Source organism: Pelophylax lessonae (genome assembly GCF_965119305.1).
Source record: "Pelophylax lessonae genome assembly, chromosome: 9".
Taxonomy (NCBI): Eukaryota; Metazoa; Chordata; class Amphibia; order Anura; family Ranidae; genus Pelophylax; species Pelophylax lessonae.
In genome coordinates this window covers 251,545,923-251,559,527 of record NC_138776.1, presented here as the reverse complement: position 1 = coordinate 251,559,527, position 13,605 = coordinate 251,545,923, and the positions used below count along the sequence as shown (strand labels likewise).

Genomic DNA, 13,605 nt, shown 5'->3' with positions numbered 1-13,605 from the left:
TGGAACTCCAGGGCCTTTGCGACCCTGGTAGTTTCCCCACTGATCAATATGAGAACCAGATTTTTGACATTTTCAGAAGGTAGCTTATTTTTCTCTCATGATGTTCTTCCCGTACAATAGCCAGGGCAAGTCTACACAAATGGTCCTTAATCCTTAGACAGCATTGAAACCAGAGGATTAATATGAGAACCATATGGTCAGGGCAAGACTACACAGTAGGTCCTTAATCCTTGGTCAGGGCATTGGTAAGGCACTCAAGAAGAGTCGAAAATCTCACCTGGGAGCCTGACCTCTCACCCAAATAATTAAAGTATATCATTCTGTAATGTAGATAGATAAATCACAAAAACATCTGCTCTCTCAAAATGTTTTATTTATTTACAGTTTAATGTAGCCAGTCACAGAGTTCATGAAAAACATGAAAAACCACATTGGATTCCTCCCATCTTCCTCCGTCACATCATGCTATTGGCTTCCAGTCGTTGTGTTCAGTCTTGTGGTAATTGAGGCAGCCCCTCCATGGGAAAGACTTTGCGCAATCTGAACATTCGAACACGGTCTCATCGCTAAGGTTGCTCTGGTGCCTCTGTAAAGTTTGCTTGTTCACAAAACATCTCCCGCAGGCTGAACACACATAAGGCGCCTCAGCCGCATGGAATCTTTGATGACTAAATAGGTCCAACTTGCGACTGAAACACTGCTCGCATTCAGAGCAGACATACAGCTTGAATTCTACCTCCGGATGCGTCTTCCAGTGCGATCGGAGGCATGATTTGTCCGCAAAGCTCTTGCCACACTCAGAGCATGCGAATGGCCGCTCCCCCGTGTGACTTCTCTGATGTCGGAGAAGAGAATACTTAGATACAAAGCATTTCCTGCACACCAAACAGGAAAAACGCTTCCTGTGTTGACGCAGGTGGACCGAAAGGTTACGCTTCTCTCCAAAGCATTTCCCACACGTGTGGCAAGTGTATGGCTTCTCCCCCGAGTGAACTAGTTGATGTTTAATGAGATTGGACTCCATTGAAAAACTCCTACCGCATTCCGAACAGGAAAAGACCTTCTTCCCGGTGTGCACCCTCTGATGCCGAAGAAGGTAGGATTCCTCTGTAAATATGTCCCCACATTCTGCACAAGATAACGTGTCCCCCGTGTGAACTTTCTGATGGCTGAGAAGATAGGACTGATCACTGAAACACAGGCCACACTGGGAGCAGGACAATGGCTTCCCCTCTTTGTGACTCATTTCGTGCACCATCAGCTTTGCTTTCTCGTTGAAACATCTTCCACATTCAGGACAAGGGTACTTCTTCTGCATTGTGTGACTTCTCACGTGTGAGATGAGCTCTGCTCTCTTGGTAAAACATTGGCTGCACTCGGTACAGGGAAATGTTTTGACTCCTTTGTGACATCCATCTGCAGGAAAGAAGAATCAGAGAAAAATAAGAAGAGTTAAATATAGAGCTCAGGGTTCCTACTTGGCATGGCAAGAGTACATGGCTCTCCCTGGAGAGATTTAGATTACATTAGCCGCCTGCCTTTCTCCCGGGGTAACAAACGAGCGCGAGTGCCCGGCGGACATCGGGCACACGTGCGGGGGGGTCCAAACGGGAGCGCGCGCGTGCTCCCTAGAGCCTCACAGGCTAGTGACGTAGACCTACGTCACTTTGCCTGTGAGGGACTGACCGCCGCAGTATATGTACTTGCAGCGGTCGTCAAGTGGTTATTTAGACATCTTCCTGACTGCCCAGATGCTAACATAGAGGACAAAGGAGGTGGTACACAGGCTGCCAAATGCAACCCATCCAAGTAAATGGACCCACGCTGCGACCACATGTAATGCATGCCATTGTGGTGCTGTGGGCCTTCTATTTGTAAAACAGGAATGCAGGAGGCAATATATTGCCTCCTAACCCCCCCCCCCCCCCAATTCAATATGGGGCTGTTGAAGTGACTGTACAAGAAGACTCTGGGACTCTTTTCTGGATTTAGTGTTTATTACTCACCTGTGCTGATCTCTGGAGGGGTTTCCCCTTCTTTAAACCTTCCATATCCTTCTTTCTCCTCCTCAGCTTTGATGTCTCTATGAGTTTTTCTGGTGTCTGTGAATAAAGATATGAGTGAGGCCCCCTGTACTGAGATGTATGAGAGACCCCAGAGAGTGTGTGTTGTAACCCCCAGCTCTGCTGATCCCCAAATCAGAAGTAATCCCCAGCTCTGCTGATCCCCCACTCAGTAGTAATCCCCAGCTCTGCTGATCCCCCACTCAGTAGTAACTCCCAGCTTTGCTGATACTCTGTTTTGACCCTCCTGGCCACGTCTTTTGGTTGGTAAGACACAGTGACATATTGTGAGGAGGAGAGCCGGAGTCTAATAGAGGTGTATGGCTCCTGACTCCCCAATGAGGCACATACTGTCTCCCCATTACTGTCTACTGGAGGTACTGACTCACCTGTGCTGATCTCTGGAGGAATTTCCTCCTGCTTACATGGCTCACCACCTTTCACATATGGCCCTTCTTCCTTCACTCCTGGATTAATCATAAATTTACCCTGAACAACATATAAGATACAAACAGTGTGATATCAATAAAAAAGCTTGAAGTAGATATATTTTTATTTCAATTAAGCAGCACAAATTATCTGCTTTAGTACATGAGACCTTCATTTCTATGTACCTGACCATACAGGATCTCCTGATGTTCCTGCGTGTGGCAATTGTATGGCTTCTTCCCCGAGTGAACTAGTTGATGTTTAATGAGATTGGACTCCATTGAAAAACTCCTCTCGCATTCCGAACAGGAAAAGACCTTCTTCCCGGTGTGCACCCTCTGATGCCGAAGAAGGTAGGATTCCTCTGTAAATATGTCCCCACATTCTGCACAAGATAACGTGTCCCCCGTGTGAATTTTCTGATGGCTGAGAAGATAGGACTGATCACTGAAACACAGGCCACACTGGGAGCAGGACAATGGCTTCCTCTCTTTGTGACTCATTTTGTGCACCATCAGCTTTGCTTTCTCGTTGAAACATCTTCCACATTCAGGACAAGGGTACTTCTTCTGCATTGTGTGACTTCTCACGTGTGAGATGAGCTCTGCTCTCTTGGTAAAACTTTGGCTGCACTCGGTACAGGGAAATGTTTTGACCCCTTTGTGACATCCATCTGCAGGAAAGAAGAATCAGAGAAAAATAAGAAGAGTTAAATCTAGAGTTTAGGGTTCCTACTTGGCATGGCAAAAGTACATGGCTCTCCCTGGAGAGATTTATACTATCTAAGGTCTCATTTACAGTTGTGGTTGGAAGGGGTGGAAAAAATAGTTGGTTGAGCCAAGGTTTTAAATCTTCCTGACTTTATGTCAAGGTAGACTCATGCACTGCTACAGGCGAACTATACAGTAAGTGTGTGCAATGGAACTACAGCAACCACCAAACAAGTATACTCAAACACTAATCTGACTAAATGACCCTGAGAAAGTAACGTAACCAGTGACGCAACACATCGGGCGGAGTCGGTGAAACCAGAAGTGTGGTAAAAAATTCTTGCCGTTTACCATAGAGACACACTGCTGAGTGATTTTATGTCATGTGAGTGCAATATTGGTCTAAATAAACGGCTAAACATTTTGCTTGTTGTGCTACGAGTGTATCCCTCCACTGCGAGTGGGGGCAGCAAGGTCTGGGCCCCTAAAGGGACTTAGAACAAGAAGTGGGTACTAACAGCCGGGAAGTGGAGCTGCAGGGATTTCATACCGAAGTGCATTTGACCTATATTTTCATAGGTCAACAATTGAGGTGAGCGAGCTTTACACCTAGTGGTGGAATGGTGGTGCATTGAGTACTTAGCACTGAAACACATCACTTCTTATTTGATCATTGGTAAAGATTTGTTCACTAAAAGTCATGAAGTTTGTTATGGACATTTGATTTCTGCCTAGAGAGGTTTGTTTAATTGGGTGGAGAGGAGCACATAGCACGTGTATCAGTGGTGGGATTCAGCCGGTTCGCACCGGTTCCATAGAACCGGTTGCTAACTTTCTGCAAGTTCGCAGAACCGGCTGAATCCCCCTGCGCCAATTGAATGTCCCGCGCTCGGGCAGACGTGGCGGCCAGGGGGCGGAGCAGTGCGCCCCGACCCGTCCATTCTGTGACAATAGCGAATGAGAATTCGCTATTGTCACACGGATCCTCCTCCTGGCCAATCAGGGAGCGGGTCCTCCCGCTTCCTGATTGGCCGAAAGGCAAACACCGTGCCATTGGAAGAGGAGGAGGCGCCGCGGGAAGACTGAGCACTCGGAGACGCTGGGACTGAAGAGAAGCTGCGACTGCGAGACCGTCCGTGATGAGGTAAGTGCATGGGTCTCGCGGGGGGAATCGCTGGCACTCTGCAATTGGGGGCAATGCTGTGGCTGGCACTCTGCAATTTGGGGCAATGCTGTGGCTGGCACTCTGCAATTTGGGGCAATGCTGTGGCTGGCACTCTGCAATTTGGGGCAATGCTGTGGCTGGCACTCTGCAATGATTGGGGGGGATTTTGATTTGAAGGAGCCACGTACCACTTCAGTACACGTTTCTTATTTAGACATCTTCCTGACTGCCCAGATGCTAACATAGAGGACGAAGGAGGTGGTACACAGGCTGCCAAATGCAACCCATCCAAGTAAATTGACACACGCTGTGACCACATGTAATGCATGCCATTGTGGTGCTGTGGGCCTTCAAGTGGTAAAACAGGAATGCAGGAGGCAATATATTGCCTCTTAACCCCCCCCCCCCCATTCAAAATGGGAAAATGGGGCTGTTGAAGTGACTGTACAAGAAGACTCTGGGACTCTTTTCTGGATTTAGTGTTTATTACTCACCTGTGCTGATCTCTGGAGGGGTTTCCTCTTCTTTAAACCTCCCATATCCTTCTTTCTCCTCCTCAGCTTTGATGTCTCTATGAGTGGTTCTTGTGTCTGTGAATAAAGATATGAGTGAGGCCCCCTGTACTGAGATGTATGAGAGACCCCAGAGAGTGTGTGTTGTAACCCCCAGCTCTGCTGATCCCCAACCCAGTAGCAATCCCCAGCTCTGCTGATCCCCCACTCAGTAGTAATCCCCAGCTCTGCTGATCCCCCACTCAGTAGTAATCCCCAGCTCTGCTGATCCCCCACTCAGTAGTAATCCCCAGCTCTTCTGATCCCCCACTCAGTAGTAATCCCCAGCTCTGCTGATCCCCCACTCAGTAGTAACTCCCAGCTTTGCTGATACTCTGTTTTGACCCTCCTGGCCACGTCTCTTGGCTGGTAAGACACAATGACATATTGTGAGGAGGAGAGCCGGAGTCTAATAGAGGTGGATGCCTCCTGACTCCCCAATGAGGCACATACTGTCTCCCCATTACTGTCTACTGGAGGTACTGACTCACCTGTGCTGATCTCTGGAGGGGTTTCCTCTTCTTTAAACCTCCCATATCCTTCTTTCTCCTCCTCAGCTTTGATGTCTCCATGAGTGGTTCTGGTGTCTGTGAATAAAGATATGAGTGAAGCCCCCTGTACTGAGATGCATGAGAGACCCCAGAGAGTGTGTGTTGTAACCCCCAGCTCTGCTGATCCCCAACTCAGTAGTAATCCCCAGTTCTGCTGATCCCCCACTCAGAAGAAACTCCCAGCTTTGCTGATACTCTGTTTTGATCCTCTTGGCCACGTCTCTTGGCTGGTAAGACACAATGACATATTGTGAGGAGGAGAGACGGAGTCTAATAGAGGTGGATGGCTCCTGACTCCCCAATGAGGCACATACTGTCTCCCCTTTACTGTCTACTGGAGGTACTGACTCACCTGTGCTGATCTCTGGAGGAATTTCCTCCTGCTTACATGGCTCACCACCTTTCACATATGGCCCTTCTTCCTTCACTCCTGGATTAATCATAAATTTACCCTGAACAACATATAAGATACAAACAGTGTGATATCAATAAAAAAGCTTGAAGTAGATATATTTTTATATCAATTAAGCAGCACAAATCATCTGCTTTAGTACATGAGACCTTCATTTCTATGTACCTGACCATACAGGATCTCTGGAGGATCTTCCTCATCCTTACACGGATCATCACCCATCACATAGGGTTCTTCTGGTTCCTCCTTCACTTCAACTTTTAGATTAATTGGATTTGTATTCTAACAGATACAAAACAAGAAATTACAGTTATTGCCATAGACCAACTAAGCCTTTGTTTATTGAGTCTTTGTAGAATATTTGGTTCCATCTACCTGATCCTCCTGAGGGATCTCCTGATGTTCCTGCGTGGAGTTCCAGGAATATAGAGGATAGGGAAATCTCTCTGGATTTTTTCGGTTATTGGATCCATCTGTGAACCACACATATAGGTAAGCAAGAGTAATAATTATATTTTTTATGTTTTTAAAAGCAGTCTATATAAATAAACAGCCTGTGTCCTCCAAGCAACCCATGGTGGTATTCCCTACCAAATATATTACTCACCTGTGCTGATCTCCATAGGAACCTCCTCCTTTTGAATCCTCACATGTTCTTCTTCCTCCTCCTCAGCTTTAATGGTTCTGGTGTCTCCGGGGTCTGTGAATAAAGATGAGAGTGAAGCCCCCTGTACTGAGATGTATGAGAGACCCCAGAGAGTGTGTTCATAACCCCCCAACTCTGCTGATCCCCCCGCTCAGTAGTAACCTCCAGTTCTGCTGATCCCCCTGTACTGAGATGTATGAGAGACTCCCCAGAGAGTGGGTTTGGGGGGAGACTGGTCACGTCTCTTGGCTGGTAACACAATGACATGATGTGAGGAGGAGAGCCGGAGTCTAATAGAGGCTGATGGCTCCTGACTCCCCCACTGGGCACATACTGTCTCCCCGATACTGTCTATACTCGCATGATTTCAAACCCGCATTTCAGTGGGGGCGATTTGAAAGACATCTGTGTGGGTTCATGCACAGATGTTTATTAGAGATGGCCTTGCGGTTCGCCCGGCGGTCGGTTCGAGGCAAATTTTGCTTGTTCGCTACCCGCCAAATTTGCAAACACATGGCGTCGTTCGCGACGGCCATATTAGTTTACATTGGGGAGAACTTAGACCCATGGCACAGCCGTCAGGTGGAACGGGACAGCCAATTGAAACATTCCTGCACATGGACAGTCCCCCTACCCTATAAATAGACCTGACCTGGTGGCCATTTCACATTCCGCTTTCTGCCAGTGTAGGGAGAGGTCTGCCGTGCTCATCAGGGGGAGTTTGCTAGACACAAATAGCGCTGTGAAGATCCACAAAAGTCCTTTTCAGGGCTGGTATTTCGGTATAGGAATTCTACAGTCTCTTTTCAGGTTAGGGAGAGGTATCCAGTCGGTGCTTTAGGGGCAGTTAGAGATCGGCTGCAGTGATACAAATCGCTATGTTAATGTCCACAAAAGTCCTTTTCAGGGTTGGTATATCGGTATAGGTCCAGTCTCTCTTCAGTATAGGGACAGGTTATCCAGTCTGTGTTGTAGGGGCAGTTAGAGATCGTCATCTGCAGTGACACAAATCACTCTGTTAATGTCCACAAAAGTCATTTAAAGTGCTCCAATGTCGTTATAGGGTCTATTACAGTCTCTTTAGTATAGGGAGAGGTATCCAGTGGTTGCTGTAGGGGCAGTTAGAGATTGTGACACAAATTGCTCTGTTAATGTCCACAAAAGACATTTAAGGGCTGCAAATTTTTTGGTATTGCTGTGCAGTGCACTAAAAAAGGGGGGGGGGGGGGTAATCCACGGTATAATATACTTTGTAGAAAGCATATTATAGTGGATTAGTAGTATTATTGTGCACTGTGCAGCATTGTGACAGGTGTGGTGGTGAGACTGAGCGTTTCTGCAGCAACACTACACACAGTGACAAAAGCACTTATAATGTATTATAACTGGTGTGATAGACCAATTGCCCCCCCCAATACCACATATTGAAGTGGGGTGGGTGTTATCTGAGTATACTTTTACAAGTATATTTGTGTCATGCAACAATATTGCTTCGTTTGCTGAGTGAAGTCTGGTACACACAGCGCCAAACTCACTGGCCAATTTTTGGAACTGGTGTGATACACCAATGGCCCCCCCAATACCACATATTGAAGTGGGGTGTTATTTAACAGTATAATTTTCTAAGATTGTATTTTAGTCCTGCAAAAATTTGGCCTCTTGCTGTGTAAACACACACAGTGACAACAGTTACTGGGCAATTATTTGTAGAACTGGCGGACTGACGGACTGGCAGATAGGGAGGAGAGGCAGGCAGAACTTGCATTGCACAAGAGGTACAAAGCAGACTGCATATGTATCAGGAGTGAGCCATCAACCATGTACAGTCACATCTGGTGCTCCCAGGACGCCGGCACATGGCTCCACAGTGTGGGCTTTTTTTAATGTGTCCGTTGCTGACACCAGTGTTGCCATCTGCAGCCTTTGCAGTCAACGCATAAGTCGCGGTAAGCCCAACACTCACCTAGGGACAACCGCCTTAAGAAGGCACCTATAATTCACCATCACCAAGCCCAGTGGGAGCAACACCATCAGAACCCACAAAGCCACACTCCAGGCTCTCACCGTCCAGCCTCTTCTCCTTCTCCTGTCTCCTCACAGTTGTCCAACACTCCACCTTCCATGATGCCGTTGTCACGTTGTTCTGGAAAAAGGCAGGCTTCTGTGGCTCAAATGTTGGAGCGTAAAAAAAGGTGTCCGACTACATCGGGTTAACGGCCGATGTGGACGCTCTGAGGAGTGATGAACCCATGGACTACTGGGTGGGCAGGCTTGACCTCTGGCCAGAGCTTGCACAATTTGCAATGGAACTGTTGGCTTGCCCCCCAGTCCAGTGTCCTGACCAAAAGGACCTTCAGCGCAGCAGGGGGGATCATGGCCGATAAGCGCACTCGCCTAGCTCATGAAAGTGTAGACTACCTCACATTTATAAAAATGAATGAGGCATGGATCTCTGAGGAATTCAACACATGTGACCAGTAGACTATGTTTCATTCAATTCCTCATCACAGACCACAAATATCTGCCAGACCGCCATCAACCCACAACAATTCCTGGTCCTTATCTTCGCTAAATACAGCGGCATAAAAGGCATTTCATGTCCATTGAATGGCTAATTTTTGCAGCCTATACAGGCCGACACTTACTTCTGTATACTGTGAATGCCTATTGTACCTCTAGCCATCAAATACTAAGTTCTTTGCTGTCAGTTCAACCCATCTGAGCTAATTTTTGGAGCCTATACAGGTCGCCACTTACTTGTGTATACTGTGAACGCCTACTGCACCTCTAGCCATCATATACTACGTTCTTTGCTGTCAGTTCAAACCATGTGAGCTAATTTTTGCCGCCTATACAGGCCAACACTTACTTCTGTATACTGTGAACGCCTACTGTACCTCTAGCTATCAAAAACTAAGTTCTTTGCTGTCAGTTTAACCCATGTGAGCTAATTTTTGCAGCCTATCCAGGCCGCCACTTACTTCTGTATACTGTGAACGCCTACTGTACCTCTAGCCATCATATACTACGTTCTTTGCTGTCAGTTCAACCCATATGAGCTAATTTTTGCAGCCTATACAGGCCGCCACTTACTTCTGTATCCTGTGAATGCCTACTGTACCTGTAGCCATCAAAAACGAAGTTCTTTGCTGTCAGTTCAACCCATGTGAGCTAATTTTTGCAGCCTATACAGGCCGTCACTTACTTCTGTATCCTGTGAACGCCTACTGTACCTCTAGCCATCAAAAACGAAGTTCTTTGCTGTCAGTTAAACCCATGTGGGCTAATTTTTGGGGCCTTTTATGGCCGACACTTACTTCTGTATCATGTGAACACCTAATGTACCTTCAGCCACAGAATACTATGTTCTTAGCTGTCTTGTAAACGCATGTGGGCTAATTTTTGGGGCCTGGAATGGCCGACACTTACTTCTGTTACCTGTGAATGCCTAATTTTTCAGACTGGAAATGAAAAACAATGGGTCTGTAAAGGTTACACCAAATTGTGGAATGGATGTGGACCCATTTTACAGATGTGTGAATGGACCCTATATGTATTAGACAATGTATTTACCGGCTGCTGTCAGTTCTGGCTGATTTATGAAAAAAATATATATATTTTTTGCTGTAAAAAAAAAAAAATTTAAAGGCAACTTTTTCAATTGCAATACTTCTGTTATGACATTGTCCATGTGCTGGGACTATTTGTGCACAGCTAGTACGTCTTTTGTGGCTGCAAATATGACCTAAAAAGGTTTTTAAAGTTCGCCTCCCACTAAATTCAATGGGGCCTGCCGGGAACTCGCGGTTCGCGGACTTTTGAGAAAATTTGCGGCTGGCTTCGCGAACCACCCCGGCCGATGTTCGTCCATCTCTAATGTTTATTACAATCGCCCCTGAAGTCGCCAAACGTAGTGCAGGAACTACTTTGAAAATTGGCGCGGCGCCGCAAAGTTGGCATCGCACTCATTGGGAAAGTGCCGTTGCAAGCAATAGGTTGCGATTTGGCATGCCAAATCGCGCCGATGTGAACGGGGGCTTACTGTTTATTACTCACCTGTGCTGATCTCTGGAGGATCTTCCTCATCCTTGCATGGATCATCACCCATCACATAGGGTTCTTCTGGTTCCTCCTTCACTTCAACTTTTAGATTAATTGGATTTGTATTCTAACAGATACAAAACAATAAAATTACAGTTATTGCCATTGACCAACTAAGCCTTTGTTTATTGAGTCTCTGTAGAATATTTGGTTCCATCTACCTGATCCTCCTGAGGGATCTCCTGATGTTTCTGTGTGGAGTCCCAGGAATACAGAGAATGGGGACATCTCTCTGGGGGATTTCTGTTATTGGATCCATCTGTGAACCACACATATAGGTAAGCAAGCGTAATAATTATATTTTTTAGGTTTTCAAAAGCAGTCTATATAAATAAACAGCCTGTGTCCTCCAAGCAACCCGTGGTGGTATTCCCTACCAAATATATTACTCACCTGTGCTGATCTCCATAGGAACTTCCTCCTTTTGAATCCTCACATGTTCTTCTTCCTCCTCCTCAGCTTTAACGGTTCTGGTGTCTCCGGGGTCTGTGAATAAAGATGAGAGTGAAGCCCCCTGTACTGAGATGTATGAGAGACCCCAGAGAGTGTGTTCATAACCCCCCAGCTCTGCTGATCCCCCCGCTCAGTATTAACCTCCAGTTCTGCTGATCCCCCTGTACTGAGATGTATGAGAGACCCCAGAGAGTGTGTGTGGGGGGAGACTGGTCACACACAATGACATGATGTGAGGAGGAGAGCCGGAGTCTAATAGAGGCTGATGGCTCCTGACTCCCCCACTGGGCACATACTGTCCCCCCATTACTGTCTACTGACAGAGGAGGGGGGGGGGGGAAATGATTGCAGTGCAATCTGGGACTCTTCTCTGGATTTAGGCCTCGCTCACATTGAACGCAGGTTTGTAATCATGCACAGATGTTTATTACAATCGCCCCCGAAGTCGCCAAAAGTAGTGCAGGAACTACTTTGAAAATCGCTGCAGCGCCGCAAAGTTGGCATCGCACTCATTGGGAAAGTGCCATTGCAAGCAATAGACTGCGATTTGGCATGCCAAACCGCGCCGATGTGAACGGGGGCTTAGTGTTTATTACTCACCTGTGCTGATCTCTGGAGGATCTTCCTCATCCTTGCACGGATCATCACCCGTCACATAGGGTTCTTCTGGTTCCTCCTTCACTTCAACTTTTATATTAATTGGATTTGTATTCTAACAGATACAAAACAAGAAATTACAGTTATGGCCATAGACCAACTAAGCCTTTGTTTATTGAGTCTTTGTAGAACATTTGTTTCCCATCTACCTGATCCTCCTGAGGGATCTCCTGATGTTCCTGTGTGGAGTTCCGGGAATACAGAGGACGGGGACATCTCTCTGGGGGATTTCTGGATCCATCTGTAGGAAACACACACACTGACTGAATACATTGCTTTATATCAGAGTATGTGTGTGTCTACAGGGCCGATCCTGGGCAGGTGCACTGATAAGGCTGCATTTGGTGGGCACTGGTAGGCTGCATTTGGTGAGCACTGGTAGGCTGCATTTGATGGGCACTGGTAAGGCTGCATTTGATGGGCACTGGTAAGGCTGCATTTGATGGGCACTGTTGAGGCTGCATCTGGGGGGCACTGTTGAGGCTGCATCTGGGGGGCACCAATAGGCTGCATTTGGTGGGCACCAATAGGCTGCATTTGGTGGGCACCAATAGGCTGCATTTGGTGGGCACCAATAGGCTGCATTTTGTGGGCACTGATAAGGCTGCATTTGATGTGCACTGGTAGGCTGCATTTTATGGGCACTGGTAGGCTGCATTTGATGGCCACTGATTAGGCTGCATTTGATGGCCACTGATTAGGCTGCATTTGATGGGCACTGATGAGGCTGCATCTGGGGGGCACTGGTGAGGCTGCATTCTAATGGGCACCAATAGGCTGCATTTGGTGGGCACGGGTAGGCTACATTTGATGGGCACTGATAAGGCTGCATTTGATGTGCACTGGTAGGCTGCATTTGGTTGGGACTAGTAGGCTGCATTTTATGGGCACTGGTAGGCTTCATTTGATGGGCACTGATGAGGCTGCATTTGATGGGCACTGGTGAGGCTGCATTTGGTGGGCACTGGTGAGGCTGCATTTGGTGGGCACTGGTGAGGCTGCATTGATCTCTTAAATAATATCCGCAGTCTCTGACCATCTCTTGTATCAGGTCCACAGTCTCTGGCCATCTCCCGTAGTATGTCTGCAGTCCCTTTCTAACAGACTCTCTAACAGAGGCCCTCTCTGTGTCCATTAGAGAGACTCCCCTCCAGGTTCCTTTAGCGTACTCTGCTTCTCTTCCTGTATTTTGTTTATTGTTAAGAGATCATGGGAGGATCCCAGGGTAGCGAAGACTCCTTAGGGAAGTATCTCTGTGTTTGAGCCGTTGCCATGGAAACTTGTAAAGGGGAGGGGTTAGTAAGATGACCACGCCCATGTGGGGGCGCCAGAAATATTTCTGCACCCAGGCTTCTGTGACCCTAGGATCGGCCCTGTGTATCTAGGTGAAGCCTCAGTATTATTCTCTCCTTTACAAGAAATGAAAGCCTCCTCTTACCCGGTGATGAGAGGGGCGGCCGCTTCTCCATCATGACGTTCTTGTACAAATCCTTGTAGGTAGTGAAAAGCTGGTTTGCACTGCTACAATACAGAAAAAAATGATTAAAATGAAATAAATATGATGCAAAGGGTAGCCTTCTAAAGCTTGTCCCTCAAAGAGAAGACCATGTCACGCTAACCAAATCAAATTCAAAAGCTGAAAGATGACAGTTGTAGAAGGACATTGTAAATTTGGTTGGTTGGGCTTGGACTGGACTTTGGATTTGCCATACACATTACAACCATCTGTTTGTACAATGTCTATTAGATCCAAGAGTTGATAATATTCCACCCTGGCTAATCGACTCAGCTTGATCCAATGCAATTGAAATAGAGTCTAAATTGATTAGAATGGAAGTTCTGGTTTGTTTGCGGGTTCGATAGTTTT

At 46.8% G+C, this 13,605-nt stretch overlaps 1 protein-coding gene across 1 annotated transcript; it reads right to left on the bottom strand.

Moving 5' to 3' along the window:
• Nucleotides 1-460: 460 nt before the first annotated feature.
• LOC309564364 (uncharacterized protein) lies at nucleotides 461-13,402 on the bottom strand (the record flags this gene model as incomplete). Its single annotated transcript, XM_082268991.1, has 15 exons — nucleotides 461-1,416; nucleotides 2,007-2,102; nucleotides 2,453-2,552; nucleotides 2,678-3,165; nucleotides 4,862-4,957; nucleotides 5,410-5,505; nucleotides 5,822-5,921; nucleotides 6,047-6,163; nucleotides 6,257-6,354; nucleotides 6,489-6,581; nucleotides 10,584-10,695; nucleotides 10,790-10,887; nucleotides 11,022-11,114; nucleotides 11,682-11,793; nucleotides 13,358-13,402. 15 exons carry the CDS (start codon nucleotides 13,400-13,402, stop codon nucleotides 461-463), a joined length of 2,700 nt encoding a protein of 899 aa, XP_082125117.1.
• Between the last annotated feature and the right edge of the window lie 203 nt (nucleotides 13,403-13,605).